At 40.5% G+C, this 16,850-nt stretch overlaps 1 protein-coding gene across 2 annotated transcripts in view; it reads left to right on the top strand.

Annotated features, from left to right (window-relative positions):
* The window catches only part of MRPL13 (mitochondrial ribosomal protein L13), a 41,538-nt gene that overhangs the window by 9,065 nt on the left and 15,623 nt on the right, over positions 1 to 16,850 (top strand). For both annotated transcript variants that reach the window (XM_055546791.1, XM_055546792.1), the window contains exons 3-5: positions 146 to 239; positions 4,092 to 4,152; positions 10,972 to 11,058. In XM_055546791.1, the coding sequence (XP_055402766.1) occupies positions 146 to 239; positions 4,092 to 4,152; positions 10,972 to 11,058 (242 nt within the window). The remainder of the gene's footprint in view (positions 1 to 145; positions 240 to 4,091; positions 4,153 to 10,971; positions 11,059 to 16,850) is intronic.

The following is a 16,850-nucleotide window of genomic DNA, read 5'->3' as shown; positions in this document are numbered from 1 at the left end:
TTGATGCTGCACTGACATGCTTTACATTCACTGATGTGTTCTTTGGACTTTGGAAAGCTTTATAAATAACCAAGCGCACTTTTTCTTAAAGGCAAAATTTTTCGACCAAAATCCTTTTTTTCTTTCTTTGTTCTTTTAAATCCAGGTGACTGTGGGGATCATGTTGTCATCATGAACACAAGGCACATTGCCTTTTCTGGAAACAAGTGGGAGCAAAAAGTGTACTCCTCACATACTGGGTAAGATAGTGCTTTTGTCGGGGAAGATAGGCAGTGGAAATGTATTACTTTACTATTATTGATTATATTTAAAAGAAATTTAAGGAACTTCCTGGTGATCGAGTGGTTAAGACGCTGCACTTCCACTGCAGGAGGCACAGGTTCAGTACTCGGTTGGGGAACTAAGATCTCACGTGGCACAGCCAAAAAATAAAAATAAATAAAATAATAAAATAATTTTGAAAGAAAAAGAGATTTAAGAAAACACTGATTTTGTTCGTGATGTGTGTGTGATTTACTCAATCAGAAAATGACAAAACTGCACCAGATCCTTGTAATTGCCCGAGGCTATTGGTTTTTCCTGAGAGTATCTGTCAGTTAACCTCTCTGATCTAGGTTTCTCTCTTTATCAGTCTTCTCATTTCTTTCTGCTTCCTCTGGTTTGTCTTACTGCTGTTTCCAGAAGCATCTTGAACTTCTAAAAGTGCATGAGAGGTTGAAAGAATGGTGAGGAGAATCCCAAGTTGGAAGGACACCGTTACAGCATCCCTGTCAGGTTACAGGTCTGCCCGTCTTTGAACAGTAGCAGTCTCCTAGCTCCTGAGGCAGCCCATTCGTTGTGCCTTTGACGTGGTCTGAATTTTGGAAAGATCTCAGTGCTGTTAAGTCATCACCTGTCTCTCTCCAGCTTTCATAATGGCCTTTTGTTGCTGTTGTTCAGTCGCTCAGTCGTGTCTGACTCTTTACGACCCCATGGACTGCAGCACGCCAGGCCTCCCTGTCCATCACCATCTCCTGGAGCTTGCTCAAACTCATGTCCATCGAGTTGGTGATGCCACCCAGCCATCTCGCCCTCTGTCCTCCTTTTTTGGACGGTGTAAAACTGTATCTTCCACATGACCTCCTTCAGGTAATTGAGAGTGATCAGCACGCACTCACTGATCGTCTCTTCTCTAAACACCTGTAGTTCACGCAAAGCCCTTTATGTGACTGCCCTTCGAAGATCTCCGTCATATCTTGCTCACTGTTCTCTGGGTGCAGTCATTACTTGTCAGTATCTTAACTAAATGACCCTCGCCTGGCTGTGTCCTGCTGGGTTCTGGTGCAGTGTGACTCCCCATCTTTCGGTTACTCCGTCTTCTGTTGCCCTAGGAGGCCTCCTCACGGTCGCGTCACTGTGTGCTACACTGCGTTTACCATCAGCTGAAACTCCTGAGGGCTTTTCAACCTTGTGTCCTCCTTCCTGTGTGTTTCAGTTGCATTCTAATCTAGCTGTAGTACCCTGAGTTTACTCCATGTTAAATTTTATCTCCAGCCTTTGAAGATCTTTTGAGACCTGAATTATTTCAGGTAATGTATTAGTTAAACCCCTCAGTTTCAGGTCATGTACAAATTTTATTAAGCATAATTTCTTCAGTATCATGCAAGATATAGTTAGGCATATTGACCTTTCATTCTTGATCAAAATTATTTTATTTCCAAGTGCACCTTCATCTTAGACAAGCCAGCTTTAAGGTTCCCATCTGTTTCTTTTCATCTTTTGCCCAGGTAAGTCTTTAATGCTTGGAAAAACACTTTTGCTTGTTAGCCAACCTTTGCCCATTCCTGTACTTAAAAACTTTCATGAAATCTTTAACAAAAATTAATTCACAATCACTTTTAGTCATTCTTACTTTTGGCAAAGTAAAATATATGTAAAACAAGTTTTAAAAGTTTAGAGGCAATTAGGAAAGAAATATGAAAATGCAAGATAACCATGTGATAAGGATGGGGAACACATGTATGTACACCCATGGCTGATTCATGTCAACGTAGGCAAAACCACTACAATACTGTAAAGTAAGTAGCCTCCAATTAAATAAAAGAAAAAAAATAAACGTTAAGTTTCCTTCATACACACACTCACAAAATAATCATGTGATAAAAGCATAAAGTATTTTCTTCCCAGAGAGAAAGAATAGAGAACAATTATTTCTTGTTCTGAGGGTGAAACTCCATGAAACAAATGAAAGAGTATCATTTTGAAAATTATACATTTTTCTCAGCATACTTCTAAATTTGCTTTCTTAAATTTTATTCCTAAAACGCGGTTCTCTAAATCCTCTCCAAAATGTTTTTAAGTGTTGAAAGAAAACTATAACAGGAATCATATTTCGATAATTGTAAATTTCCCTTGCAGAGTCCACTGTCTTCATGTTTTCTTTTTCCCTTCCTTGAAAGTCATCTAGGCTCTTTTTCATCCATTCAGTATAATGAAGTCTTACATCTGTGCTCTTTTTGTTTTAAACTTCTTAAGTACTGTCACAAACACTTTCCTACTCGACTCATAAAATCATGAGAGGTAGGTGGGGCAAACACTAGCATTTTTCTTATCTGAGCAAACCCGTAAAGAGAGGAAACGAGTTGCCTCAGACTACACTGGCTGCTGCCGGCCAGACCTTGATCCCAGACCTGGGTCTGGGGTATTCAGGTTAGTAAGATCTCCAATAACTTTCCCAAATATTTTCTTTAATCTCCATTTATGATTTTGATCTGAACACAATGAAATATTTTGTTACTCAGAAGCAGCATATGACTTCCTGGTAATAGGAAATAGGAGCACGACCTGTTTAGAGTATTAACTTGCCTTCAGAACCAAGTAGTCTACCAGCTTTCCCCAGACCTGACCCCTAGCGTGTTCACTTTGAAACACATTTTGGCACTGTTTTGTTTTCCCTACATTCAAGCAGAAATAAGTAACTGTGAATGATGAATGAACTTAAATTCCAGTAAAAATATAGTTAGCCAGGGACTTCCATGGTGATGCAGTGGATGAGAATCTGCCTGCCAGTGCAAGGGACACAGGCTTCACCGCTGATCCAGGAAGATTCCACACACCTGGGAGCAGCTGCTGAGCCGGCACCGCAGAACCTGCTGCCACACTGAAGCCTGCACACCTGGAGTCCTGCTGCACAGCGAGAGAAGCCGGTGCCATGAGGAGCCCATGTGCCGGAGCAGCACGTGGCCCGTTTGCCGCAGCCGGAGAACGCCCGCCTGGAGCAGTGAGGACAGCGGGCAGCCTTCCCCTCCAGGGCATTCCCAGCCCAGCGGTCGAGCCTGGTCTCCTGCGTTACGGGCGGACTCTCCACCAGCCAGGCCACCAGGGAAGCCCAGTGAAGACCCAGCACAGCCAATAGAGTAATTAATTTTTAAAATGGTTAGCCAAGAAATTTCTAAGATGTGGAACTTTTTATGAAATTCAGTTCAGTCGCTGAGTCGTGTCCGATTCTTTGCGACCCCATGGACTGCAGCACGCCAGGCCTCCCTGTCCATCACCAACTCCCAGAGTATACTCAAACTCATGTCCATTGAGTCAGTGATGCCATCCAACCATCTCATCCTCTGTCGTCCCCTTCTCCTCCCACCTTCAATCTTTCCCAGCATCAGGGTCTTTTCCAAGGAGTCATTTCTTCGCATCAGGTGGCCAAAGTATAGGAGTTTCAGCTTCGCATCAATCCTTCCAATGAATATTCAGGACTGATTTCCTTTATGATTGACTGGTTTTATAAAACAACAATTGCTAAATTTGACCACTTAATAGCATTTCATATAGCATAGTTACTGCTTAATTTTTAAGACATGATGAGTAGCATAGTTCCCAGAAGCAAGTGTGTGTGTGAGTTGCTCAGTCGACCCCATGGACTGTAGCCCACCAGGCTCCTCTGTCCATGGGATCCTCCAGGCAAGAATACTGGAATGGGTTGCCATTTCCTCCTCCAGGAGAAACAAATGTAATTTCATAATAAAAATAGTTTCATATTATAAGAATGTTCATTTCAAGGACACCGTCCCATCTCCTACTCCCAATTTTATTGTCTTTGTTTCTTTTAATAGCTACCCAGGTGGATTTAAACAAGTAACAGCTGCTCAGCTTCACCGGAAGGATCCAGTAGCAGTAAGTGTATTGTATTTTTTTATTATTATTTATCATTTGTGGAGAGACTGGTTCAGAAACTGGGTTTTCAATCTTCCTTCTCTTCTAACGTAGCTAGCATTTAGGGCTGTGAGTTCTTCACTATATCATACAAGTTTTGATAAGTATCAATAATATTTCATCATCATTCAGTTCTGTATCTTTTCTAATTACTATTTAATATACTTTGCATTTAGTCATAGAATTTTGATGCTTTTCTTTTTAATTTCTTGACATCTGCATGATCACCTAGAATATATGATTGCTGAAAATGTTTTGGGGAGACAGATGTATGTATGTATATCTGTTTATATTTTAAGTATATCAAACATGCTAAATATGTTGTTCCAATCTTGCACTCTATTTTTGTTATTCACTTTATTATCTTGAAGAGTTATGTTAAAATCTCAATTATGGATCTATTGATTTTTCCTTATAGTTCTGTCAGTTTTTTCCATTGTATGTTTTGACGATTTAGGGTTAGATAAATTTAAGTTTGGAATTGTAATCTTCCTGAAGAATTGATTGGGGTATGTCCTGACTTTATCTCCAGTAGTGCTTTTTAACTTGTAGTCTATTCTTTTTATATATTGATATAGCTAAGTCAACAACCTTTTTTTATTTTGATGCCTCACAGTTTATCTTTTATTTTATAGTTTATCTTTAAACTTTACTGAGCTAGATTTTATTTTTTAATTGGAGGGTAATTGCTTTACAATACTGTGTTGGTTTCTGCCACACGTCACTGTGAGTCGGTCATAACTGTCTGTATTCCCTGCTTGAGCCCCCTCACCCCCACCCTGCCCCCTCGGTCACCACCGAGCCCTGAGCTGGCCCCCTGTGTAACAGCAGGTTCCCACCCGCTGCCCGGTCATCACCGAGCCCTGAGCTGGGCCCCTGTGTTACAGCAGGTTCCCACCCGCTGCCCGGTCGTCACCGAGCCCTGAGCTGGGCCCCTGTGTTACAGCAGGTTCCCACCCGCTGCCCGGTCATCACCGAGCCCTGAGCTGGGCCCCTGTGTTACAGCAGGTTCCCACCCGCTGTCTGTCTCACACACACCTGCCAGTGCAGGAGACGCAGGTTTGGCCCCTGGGTGGGGAAGAGCCCCTGGAGAAGGAAATGGCAGCCCACTCCAGTATTCTTGCCTGAGAAATCCCATGGACAGGGGAGCCTGGCGGGCTGCAGTTCACGGGGTCACAGAGAGTCGAACTTGACTCAGCGACTGAACAGCAGGGTGTATATGTTGGTGCTGCTTTCTCAGTCCGTCCCTCTCTGCTTCCGCCGCTGTGTCCACAAGTTGAGCTAGGTATTATTTTCCTTCTCCTCCCCTTCTTGCTTGCTTTTGGATTGATTGAGTTCACTTATTAGAAAGTGAAAGTGAAGTCGCTCAGTCGCGTCTGACTCTTTGCGACCCCATGGACTGTAGCCCATCAGGCTGCTCTGTCCATGGAATTCTCCAGGCAAGAATACTGCAGTGGGCTGCCATTTCCTTCTCCAGGGCATCTTCCCAACCCAAGGATAGAACCCATGTCTCCTGCATTGCAGACAGACGCTTTACCGTCTGAGCCACCAGGGAATCCCCTCATTTATTAGAAGTCTAAGATTAATCAGTATTTTTATTTTCCTCAAAGTCAAGTCAAGGCCTCTAGAAGATTTTTAATACCCGTTCTCCCTCTGTCTGTATGTTTTCTCTGTTCAAGATGGTTTAAAAACCCCTCTGGTTGGACTTTCTTGTTCTCAGTTTTTTATACTGTTACTAATTTTTTTACGATGTTCTTTGCTTGCAGTCTTTTAACTCGGATCAGTGTTCGCCTTGAAGTACTCCTCATTGACATTCCCATCATAACAGTCTCTGAATAGTGGACTCCCCTTTTCTGTTTGTAACTTTATTTTTACCTTCATTCTTAAAAAATAGTTTTGTGTATCTGCACAATTCTAGGATAACTTTGTTTTTTTCTCTTAGCTTTTTGAAGCTATCTTTCAAATAGATTTTAGTTTCCATTATTGCTGTTGATGTCAGATTCAGATGTCACTTTATTTGTATGTAGTCTGTCTTGTCTTTCAAAATACTTTTAAAATCTTTTCTTTGGCTTTGATTTTTATTTTTTGAGTTTTCTTACTGCTTTGCTTGAGGACTGGTTTCTTCTCCTCTGAAAATCTGTCAGCTCTTACATCTTTTCATATTGGTCCCCTTTATTCTCTGCCTGCCCTCTCCCTCTGGAAGCTGACTGTATACATAGCAGACTGCCTCCTCCACCGCACACAGTTCAGTTCCTCCTTTTACATTTTGTGTCTTCCTCGTATTTTATGTCTCCCTGGCTCTGTGCTGGATTGTCAGGAGTTTCCTTAGATCTGTGTTCTTGTTCTCTCATTTTCTTTTCACCAAGGTCTAATCTTTTACTGAGTTTCTAATGTCAGCTGTTGCATTTTTTTCCTTTTGTGGAAGCTTTTACTGTTTCTTTTTCAGTTTGCTAGTCAGTTTTGACCGTCTTCTGTTCCTTTGTCATACCTTGGTTCTCTCTTATATTTCTTTAAGCATATTAAACATAATTCTTAGCATTTATATCTGACTGATACTTGTGGGTCTGTGGGTCTGCAATTTATTGTTTCTGCTCAGGGTGCTAGGAAAGTACATATACCTTGGAACTTCATCTCTGAAAGTTTTTGAGACCTATGTTAAAAATGAATTTCTTCAGAAAAGATATACTTAGCTTTTGGCTGGTGCCTGGGGATATACATGTATACACACACACCCCAACCTAAGACCCCTTTAAGCTATACTTCCAACTTCTGGAATTTGATCCCCATAAAACAGGTGAACTTGGGGCCTGAAAACCTTACAAGATCAGGTTCATAGTTAGGAACTATCTATCAAAAAAGACTTATTTTTTCATTTCCCCACTCAGCTCCCTGAAAGGATACTGCCTTTCTGCTGGGCCCCGGGGGATCCAGGGGTGTGGGGGCGTCTTGATCCTGCCTGCAGACCTCACGTCTGCGGTCCTCTGAACCCAAGCCCTGTGCTGAGCGGACACCCCAGAGCAGATGGCAGCCCAGGACGTTCTGTTTCTTGTTCTTCCTATTTTTGTCCTCCAGTCAGTTCCATCCTTTAGAAATATTCAAAAAAATATTACTAACTTCATTAATGTTTATTTATTATGTATCATAGAGTTCTGTCCTAACAGGTGTTCTAAATCCAAATGCTAGTTCTCGGTATTGATTATAAAGGCAGAGTCTTCTGTTGCCCTTTACAGTTTTATTTTTTTCTTCCTTAGCTCTTGATAACCCAGTCTTTGAATTGTTCTCTTAGATTTGGGAGTGTTTTCCCCATTCACAGCTGTTTCAGCTTTTTATTTAAATGAGCAAACTGTTAAGTTTTGAAGATACTCCTTTTTATTTTCCTAAAATGATGAATAAAAATAAATGTATGTACATATGTATGTATAAAGAATGCAACCATTTGTTTGGTGTTCAGTTCAGTTGCTCAGTCATGTCTGACTCTGCGACCCCGTGGACTGCAGCATGCCAGGCCTCTCTGTCCATCACCAACTCCTGGAGCTTACTCAAACTCATGTCCATTGAGTCAGTGATGCCATCCAACTATCTCATCTTCTGTCATCCCCTTCTCCTCCTGCCTTCAATCTTTCCCAGCATCAGGGTCTTTTCCAATGAGTCAGTTCTTTGCATCAGGTGGCCAATGTATTGGAGTTTCAGCTTCAGCATCAGTCAGTCCTTCCAGTGAATATTCAGGACTGATTTCCTTTTGACCGGTTTGATCTCCTCGTGGTCCAAGTACTGTCTAAAATTTTCTTGGTTATAAGTGGGGGAAGAGCTGTGTTTATTACTGACATAATGTTTAGAAATTCTGTACTTTACTGTGTATTTTTACTTCATCATTTGAATGTTTTATAAAAACATACTCAAGAATTGTTTCTTAGAAAATATTTAATGTTCTACTTTTATAATACTAGTAAAAAGTTGTTAGGGCCACTGCTAATATATACCATAACTTTTACAACAAATTATATTTTAATACTTAACGAATATTTTTAAATGTCCTTAAAACTAGTTTCTGGTTTGTTCGGGTATGCTAAATGCACACTGGGAGGCGGTATAAGCCAACTTTTGATGTGATGAGCTTGGCTTTGGATAGCGTCTGTAGAAATTGTTTCAAACTTTTTTATGAACAGAGGTTGAAATGCATTATGAAATATTTGATGATGGCTTTAAGTCTTAATTTTGACTGTTTTTGAGGAAGAGGTCAGTTACTTTACCACCAATCCAAACCCTCAGTGTTTTTCGGGAACAATAAAGTACATTGATGTAGGACATGAGTTTGAGTAAGCTCCAGGAGTTGGTGGATGGACAGAGAGGCCTGGCATGCTGCAGTCCATGGGGTCACAGAGTCAGACACGACTATTAATGAAGTACATTGATTTAAATAGTAGGCTTTAAAATGTTTTTCCATATCTTTTTGTAATTACATAGCAGATCTTTAACTCTAAACTCAGATACGTGTATTGATCCGGCCCTTTCTTTATGTCCTTTCTTCGTCTGTCATGCAGTTTAGATTCCTTAAGAGCGTCTGTGTTCTTGCCTTTTTCTTCTAATACGGTTCCTTTCTCATATCCATTCCCTCTCCTATAGCTTACAAAGATGTTTTTTGTGAAACAGACGTCACATGCCCTGGGTTCAGATTCAGTTAGGAGGGTCTTGAATGTTCATTAACCCTGCCTCGTTCTGTCTCGCTTTCTGAACTCCTCCGAGTCCGTGCTTCTGTCCGTGTAGCTGAATTGCTCGACGCCTGTTCATGTTGCATCACATTTATGTTTTGGGCAGGTGTGTGTGTGTGTCTGTCATCTTTTTCTCTCACCTGGCAGCTTGTAACCTTTTCATACTTTACAGCTTTCTCTAATTTGATTGTTACGTTTGCATTTTTTAAATAAGGTGCATTTTAAAAATACCAATTTGTTTATTCAAGTAAATAAAACTAATTGTTTTAAGAACATGAAAACCAAATACCAAGAAACCCTGCTGATGTAATAAACTGGCTGTTAGGATGATGTTCAGAAGATAGAATGACTTGCTAATCCAGACAGGATGCTAAGTAGTCTTAACATTGTTGCTTTCTACTAAAGACTTTTAAAACACTAAAAATTTTAAAGACTAATATCAGTGCTACCCAATAGAAGTTTCTGCTCTGATGAAGACGTTCTTTGTCAAATACAGTAACCACTAGTCACCTGCGGCAGGTCGACCACTTGAAATGTGGCTTATGTAATTCAGGCACTGAATTTTTAATTGCTTTTAGTTTTAACAATATAAAGTCCCTAGAATATAAAGCCTTAACAGCACTAACAAGAAAATAGACGGAAAATATGTGTGGGGTGGCATTAGTATTTGTACATATTGAGGTTTTGTGGTCAGATTTGATGAGAAAATAAAAGGATAAGGAAATCCTCCACAGTGCAGTCCCATTGTAACATGTACCGTCTCAGTGGGTTAGTTTGATACATGCCACATTATATCCTTGAAATATGAGTGCAGATGAAGAAAATCAGCTTGCCTCCAGGTGTCTCAGCTGTCTCACGCGGCTCACGCAGTGTGTCTGTGCACACTACATGCCAGGAGGCCCACGGGAGAGCATAGAGCGCAGGCTGACGCTGTGTGACTTTCCCTTGACACACACGCAGAGCCACACTCAGGACAGCGCTGAGGACGCCTCGGACGCCCCTGCTGGGCTCGTGTTTCCGAGTGCGCCTGCCAGCGCGGGGGCCTCGGGTTCCATCGCTGGGCGGGGAGACCCCACGTGCCGCGGGGCAGCTCAGCCCGTGCCCCACGGCTGCGGAGCCCGCAGGCCCTGGAGCCCGCGCTCTGCACCAGGAGGATCCAGCGCCGCAGGCAGAGAAGCCCCTGCTCGTCTCAGCTGCAGCGAGCGCGAGTGCAGCGACAGAGACCCGGCACAGCCTGAAAGAGGGCTTAAACAGCAGATAAACCATGGGGGCGACCTTAACAGGCAGGAAAGCAAATCATAGGAAGCTTAGTTTGCCCTCTTGGCAACGGGTATGACAGGGTGAAGGGTCTTCTTGATAAGTGACAGAAATGCATTTTTAAGTGTGTTTGCATATGGTATGTGTCTGTCCTGGGAGTAGGCCTACCTGGTTTGAATTCCAGTACCATTTATTAGATATAGGAAATTAGGGTGGGTTCTGTAACCTCACTGAATTTGTTTCCTCGTCTGTGAAATGGAACTTAGTAACATAAACAAGATAACAAATCTAATGCAGTGACCCCTGTACACGTGGTGAGTTTTCAGTGAATGCTCACCACTACCTTCCTTCTAGATTTGTGACTTACAGAGTCAGCCTCACGATGGTATGGTCAGGCCTAGTTCACTCACTGGCAGTCTCCTGATCACCCGCCTCGGGAAGCGGGAGGTGGGTGATTAAACCTCCCTAGGATCTGCCGTAACCTGTATGTAGTAGATTATTTGGGCCACAGGTTCTTGTGTAAGCTCAGAGAATTTCTTCTTATTCCATCTAAAATCAACACACAGGTTTTCTTAATGTCTTCCTTTTTTTTTTCCTTTTTCTAAATACAGATAAACAGATTTAAAAGAAGATGGTAATGTACAAAATAATAAAAGTTCTTTTTTATTGCTGCCACATATCTGCTTAGGTCTCAGTTTTGTTCCTTTCATATTCATATCGAGTCTTAGCCCACTGCTTTTCATCACTTTCTCTTACTGTGTTTATATTCCCATCACATGTTTCTTACTGAGTGCTCCATGTATCTGTTTTTCAGATTGTAAAACTAGCTATTTATGGCATGCTGCCAAAAAACCTTCACAGAAGAACTCTGATGCAGAGGTTGCACCTTTTCCCAGATGAAGTAAGTCCTCAAAGATCCTTTATTAAATTTTTAATTAAATATTTTCTCATTTTAAAATAATTGTTGTATTTGTTTTCAGTAATTTTATGTCAACTTTTGAAATATTTTTTTGCATTTTATAGTGAATACACTACAAAAACAATTGCTTCTGATTTAAATCATAAAGTGAACCATCATTGAACTAAAAATCAAAAGTCTGTAAGATCCATATTTTCATTTTAATAGCTACTTTTTTAAGAACAAGGAACTATAATTAGAGCCCCTGTTTAATTGAGGGTACTCATAGGTAATTTCATGAACTACAAAAAAGTATGAATTCACTTTACTTTTTTGTGACCTGTATAGCTTCTATGAATCATAGATTAATAGCTTGGCTTTGATTGCTAATTATCTCCCATGATATAACTTCAGAATACTTATTCCTACTCAGAACTTGTTCAGCTAAAAAGAACTTGAAAATAAAAAGACAGTTTTATTCATAACTATTATACTGGTATGAGTACTTAGCTTTTCTCTCTAGTATAATATAAACACTAGAAGTTCTATATAAAGTAGTTGAGTCTAGGCTCTAGAATCAGACTGCCTGGGTTTGAATACATGTCCCACCATTTACTGACTTTGTGGCCATTATTATCTGTCTTCTCATCTGTGAAATGGGTGTAGTAATTGTACCTACATCCTAAGATTGCTGTAAGAATTAGATGAAACAACACTTTTTAGGTACTTAGACCAGGCCCTGGAACACAGTAAGTACTACTAGTTGGTATCAATATTACGGGTTATAATTGTCCTTATAGTTCCTAGTAAAAGAATAATATAAAATTCATTCCAGAATATCAAGTTCTATCAGCTATTCAAGGCACTTGTATGTTCTATTGTTAGCTTAAATAATGCATAAGTAAATTATTCAGACTTTTACCAAAGTGGCTAATTATTAGCTTTGCTTTCCATGAATGAGTAGAATAATTTCCCCCTGTTCACTTTACCTCTGAGGTAACAAGCATGGGAGTAGTATCATCATGTAAGGATAAATGACCCTGGACATGAAATTAAAAGAATTTTTAAACTGTTTCTGATTGTACTTTCACATATTTTTAGCAATCATGATTTCTAAAAGGGACAAAGAAAATAGTAATGTCATTTTTCCCAGTTATCAAGTTAGATAGGTTTTGGTGTAAATTACTTAAATGATTTCAGTTTATAAAATAAATGAGCCCATTTCCCCAAAAATGGATTGCTAAATTTTCAAAAACTTGACAACACATTTTATTGTCATGGCTACGAGGAAACGGGCACTCAGACGCTGCGGGTAGCAGTACAAAGTGGTGCAACCTACGAGGAATCAGGGAACGAGGTGACAGTTAGCACAAAGACATACGTGACGAGGATCGTGCTTGGTCCAGCAGCCTCGTTTACAGCAGGCTACCCTGAAGATGCACATACACAAGATTACTGTTTCCATATTATCCGTAATAGTAATGGAAATAAACAAATGCTTATGCATAGGAAATTGGCTAAATTATGCTATATCTATTCAGTGGAGTACTGTGCAATTATACAAAAAGGAATGACAGATACCATTGTGACTTGATAAGTAATGCTTTCCAAGATATATTATTAAGTGAAAAAAAGCAAGATGGAAAAGAATATAGGTGGCATACTACCTTTTACATACATTTATACATGTGTATGTTTACACACACACACATATATCTTTTTGCATAAAGACGCAGGAAGAACAAACAAGGACATGCAGTTGGTCACTCACCAGACCAACACAGGGAAGGATGGGGAGGAAAGAGGAAGGAGCTTCTGCAGAAAAGCCTTCCAGATTATTACAGCTGCTTAGATTTTTTTTTTTAATCATGTTAAGATTTTATATATTAAAAAAATAAAATGCCAGTAGCAATAGAAGTAAGCAGAACTAGTTCTCAGACTGTGTTTTCTAAGTGTTATTCCATATTAAAAGGAATGTGATTCTTAGAGAAGTGGTTGATTCTAGGTCTGGAACAAAAAAAGAAGTTTATTTTGGAGTACACACATGCACAAGATTATTATTTCTGCATTGTTTATAATAGCAAAATAATAAGTAACAGAAAGTAAGACAGTGTTCAAAGACCGATGGAGAAATATCAGCACACAGGAGGCAACTTGAAGTGGTGCCCACTGAACATATACGGGACTGTGTGAGCCTTGAAATGAATGGGCATAATGATGGATTACTTGGAGTAGAAAACAGAAATCTGTGAGCCCACAATGATAGTCCAAAAATTATTTTTAACTTATTATCATTTCCCTTCTCCTTTTTCAAGAAGGAAGAGCTCTTCTTGAGAGAAGAACGTCATCTAAACCGTGTGGAAAACCACACTGAGTTAGAAACGCCACCGGCATCAGTGTGTCGTGTACCCATTGGGTTAGACGCTGTAGAGCAGGGTATTCACAGAGCTTCAGAACATGCCACAGAGAACTATCTAAAAAGGGAGAAGAGTCTTCTACGTTAAAGCCATCTGGCCAACCACCACCTCTAACCAAGACATTAAATTTGTCATCAGTATGGGATAAACTGATGTTGTACGCCTCCTGCTTCGAATGAGGCACTGAAGACCCAACATAAACTATATAGTGTCCTGCCAGAAATGTTTATCCTGAATCTGATCATGAGGAAACAGTTCTACAAATCCAAAGGAAAGAGGATATTCTGCAACACAGTTGGACTGGCCGCTTCAAAAATTAATTTCTTAAGAGACAGATAAACCAAGGAATGTCTTCCAATCGAAGCTAAAGAATGCATTATGTATATTAACATAATAACATAATAGTTTTAGCATGTGACACTTGACCTTGGATTAGAAAAAGAAAGCTCCATAAGACTTCATTAGACCACTTTGGGAAATTTGAACGTATACTCTGTGTGTGTGTGTGTGTGTGTGTGTGTGTGTGTATACACACACTGTATATTAGGTTAAAAGATGTTCATCAATGTTAGTTTTCCTGAACATGAATTTGTAATGTGGTTACATCAGGAACAATTCTTATATTTAGAAGATATATATGCTGGAATATTTAGGGATGAAATATTGGCAGACAACTCTCAAATGGTACAGTCAAAGAGTGTTTGGTGTATATGTGCTTATGAATAGATAGAAAGCAATCGTGTTATATTTTAACAATTAGTGAATTTAGGTGAAGGCTTCATGAATTCACTCATTTTCACAACTTTTCTATAGATTAGAAATTCTCTTAAAAATTGCATAAACTGGGACTCCCCTGGCAGCCCGGAGGTTAGGACTCGGCTTCCACTGCCCAGAGCCCGGGTTCGAGAGCTCAGCTCCAGAGCCCAGAGTCCCAGATCGATCCCCACTTGGGGAACTGAGATCCTGCTGGCTGCGAGGCGCAGCCAGGAAACAGACAAAAGCATGAAGAGGAAAACCTGTGAAAGAGTGAATGATCACCTCCCCCCCGCCCCCGTGCTTCTGTTTTCTATTTTTATTCTTTTCCTTATTTCCCTTTTCGGCTAACCACCCACTCTGCAGAAGGCATCATCACAGAAAGAGAAACTCTGATAAACACCCTCAGTTAGCCTGTGAGGGCTCCCTTCCCTGCGTGCGTTAAAGGAGCACTTGCCCGCCTTTCTGGTTCCACTTTGCTCAGCATGTCCATCCCTAACTGCGCACTGATTTTTGTCCATTCTTTCAGTGGATTCCTTAATAGTGGTGAAATTTGGTAAGCTCATTTCAGTCAAAATTCTGTTCAGTTCAGCAAACACTTACCAGAAACCCACTAGGTTCTAAATTCTCTATGCTGAGTGAGCAGTTGGCAGTGTTAAAATTGTCTTTGCAAATGTGATCTAAAGATTTTTTCAAATAGTTTTCCAAAGAAGTGTGAAATATTCATACATTTTCATGAATACCAAACTGGCAGATAGACTTCCTTAGTAAGTAAAGATAAAGGAGTAATTAACAATATTTAATGTGTCTGGGCATCCTCTGCTCATTCTGGTTCTGTGTGCTTACACTTGTGTATTTGAATATGCTGGGTAAGGAAAGTTAAATGTTTTTCAAATGCTTTTGAGTGAAGAAACAATTGTGAGTAATGTTTATTGTGGCTTTATATATGTTGATAGTGACCCAGCCTATCCAAACCATAATTTTAAAGTCATTTTAAGTTTAAAAAAAAAATCTTTAAATTTTTGGTGTATTGGGTTTTAGAATCAGCTTATAGTGTAAGAGCTCTGTGATTCTTTGAAACTATTTTTAAATTGTATTTTGATTCTTAAGGCAAACGAGTAACTTGTTTGATGCCATGTGCTTGCCTGGACATTGATTCCCAATTACACTATTGCCGTCTGCAGACAGTGTGTAACCATCCTGTGTTTTGAGAATGTTCAGATCAGATCAGATCAGGTCAGGCGCTCAGTCGTGTTTGACTCTTTGCGACCCCATGAATCGCAGCACGCCAGGCCTCCCTGTCCCTCACCAACTCCCAGAGTTCACTCAGACTCACGTCCATCGAGTCAGTGATGCCATCCAGCCATCTCATCCTCTGTCGTCCCCTTCTCCTCCTGCCCCGATTCCCTCCCAGCACCAGTCTCTTCCAATGAGTCAACTCTTCGCATGAGGTGGCCAAAGTACTCGAGTTTCAGCTTTAGCATCATTCCTTCCAAAGAACTCCCAGGGCTGATCTCCTTCAGAATGGACTGGTTGGATCTCCTTGCAGTCCAAGGGACTCTCAAGAGTCTTCTCCAACACCACAGTTCAAAACCATCAATTCTTCGGCGCTCAGCCTTCTTCACAGTCCAACTCTCACATCCATACATGACCACAGGAAAAACCATAGCCTTGACTGGACGGACCTTTGTTGGCAAAGTAATGTCTCTGCTTTTCAATATGCTGTCTAGGTTGGTCATAACTTTCCTTCCAAGGAGTAAGCATCTTTTAATTTCATGGCTGCAGTCACCATCTGCAGTGATTTTGGAACCCAAAAAAATAAAAGTCTGACACTGTTTCCACTGTTTCCCCATCTATTTGCCATGAAGTGATGGGACCGGATGCCATGATCTTCATTTTCTGAATGTTGAGCTTTAAGCCAACTTTTCACTCTCCACTTTCACCTTCATCAAGAGGCTTTTTAGTTCCTCTTCACTTTCTGCCATAAGGGTGGTGTCATCTGCATATCTGAGGTTATTGATATTTCTCCCGGCAATCTTGATTCCAGCTTGTGTTTCTTCCAGTCCAGTGTTTCTCATGATGTACTCTGCGTATAAGTTAAATATATACAGCCTTGACGTACTCCTTTTCCTATTTGGAACCAGTCTGTTGTTCCATGTCCAGTTCTAACTGTTGCTTCCTGACCTGCATACAAATTTCTCAAGAGTTAGGAACACACTAAAACTGAAAAGAGGTAATTATATCTGCAGTCCCTGTGGAAATGCCCACAGGACACTTCTGTATTGATATCTTATTGTTCCTTCAATAGACTCTCCTGAATTAACCTATCATTCAGATCCACAGTATGATTCCTTTGCCTCACTTCTGTTCCAGGAGCATAGTATAAACGTCAGTTCTTTAGGTTATCCACATTCTTTATTTTATCATTCCCCTTATTTAGTGCAATTCTCTCAAGATGCCTCTCAAATATGTGCTCTACTCTTTAGTCTGCTTTTCGTTTACTCAGGTTCAGACTTTTTCACATCTTACCTTTCCTTTCATTTTTCTGAACCCTTGGCCGTATACCCAGCGGGAATCAGCTCTGGAAGGCGCCCTGAGCAGAGGCATGGGGGTTTCAGCACAGAC

The sequence above is a fragment of the Bubalus kerabau genome, chromosome 14, assembly GCF_029407905.1.
Source record: "Bubalus kerabau isolate K-KA32 ecotype Philippines breed swamp buffalo chromosome 14, PCC_UOA_SB_1v2, whole genome shotgun sequence".
Lineage (NCBI taxonomy): Eukaryota > Metazoa > Chordata > Mammalia > Artiodactyla > Bovidae > Bubalus > Bubalus kerabau.
Note: the sequence above shows the minus strand (reverse complement) of the source record. Positions and strands in the feature narration are given on the sequence as shown.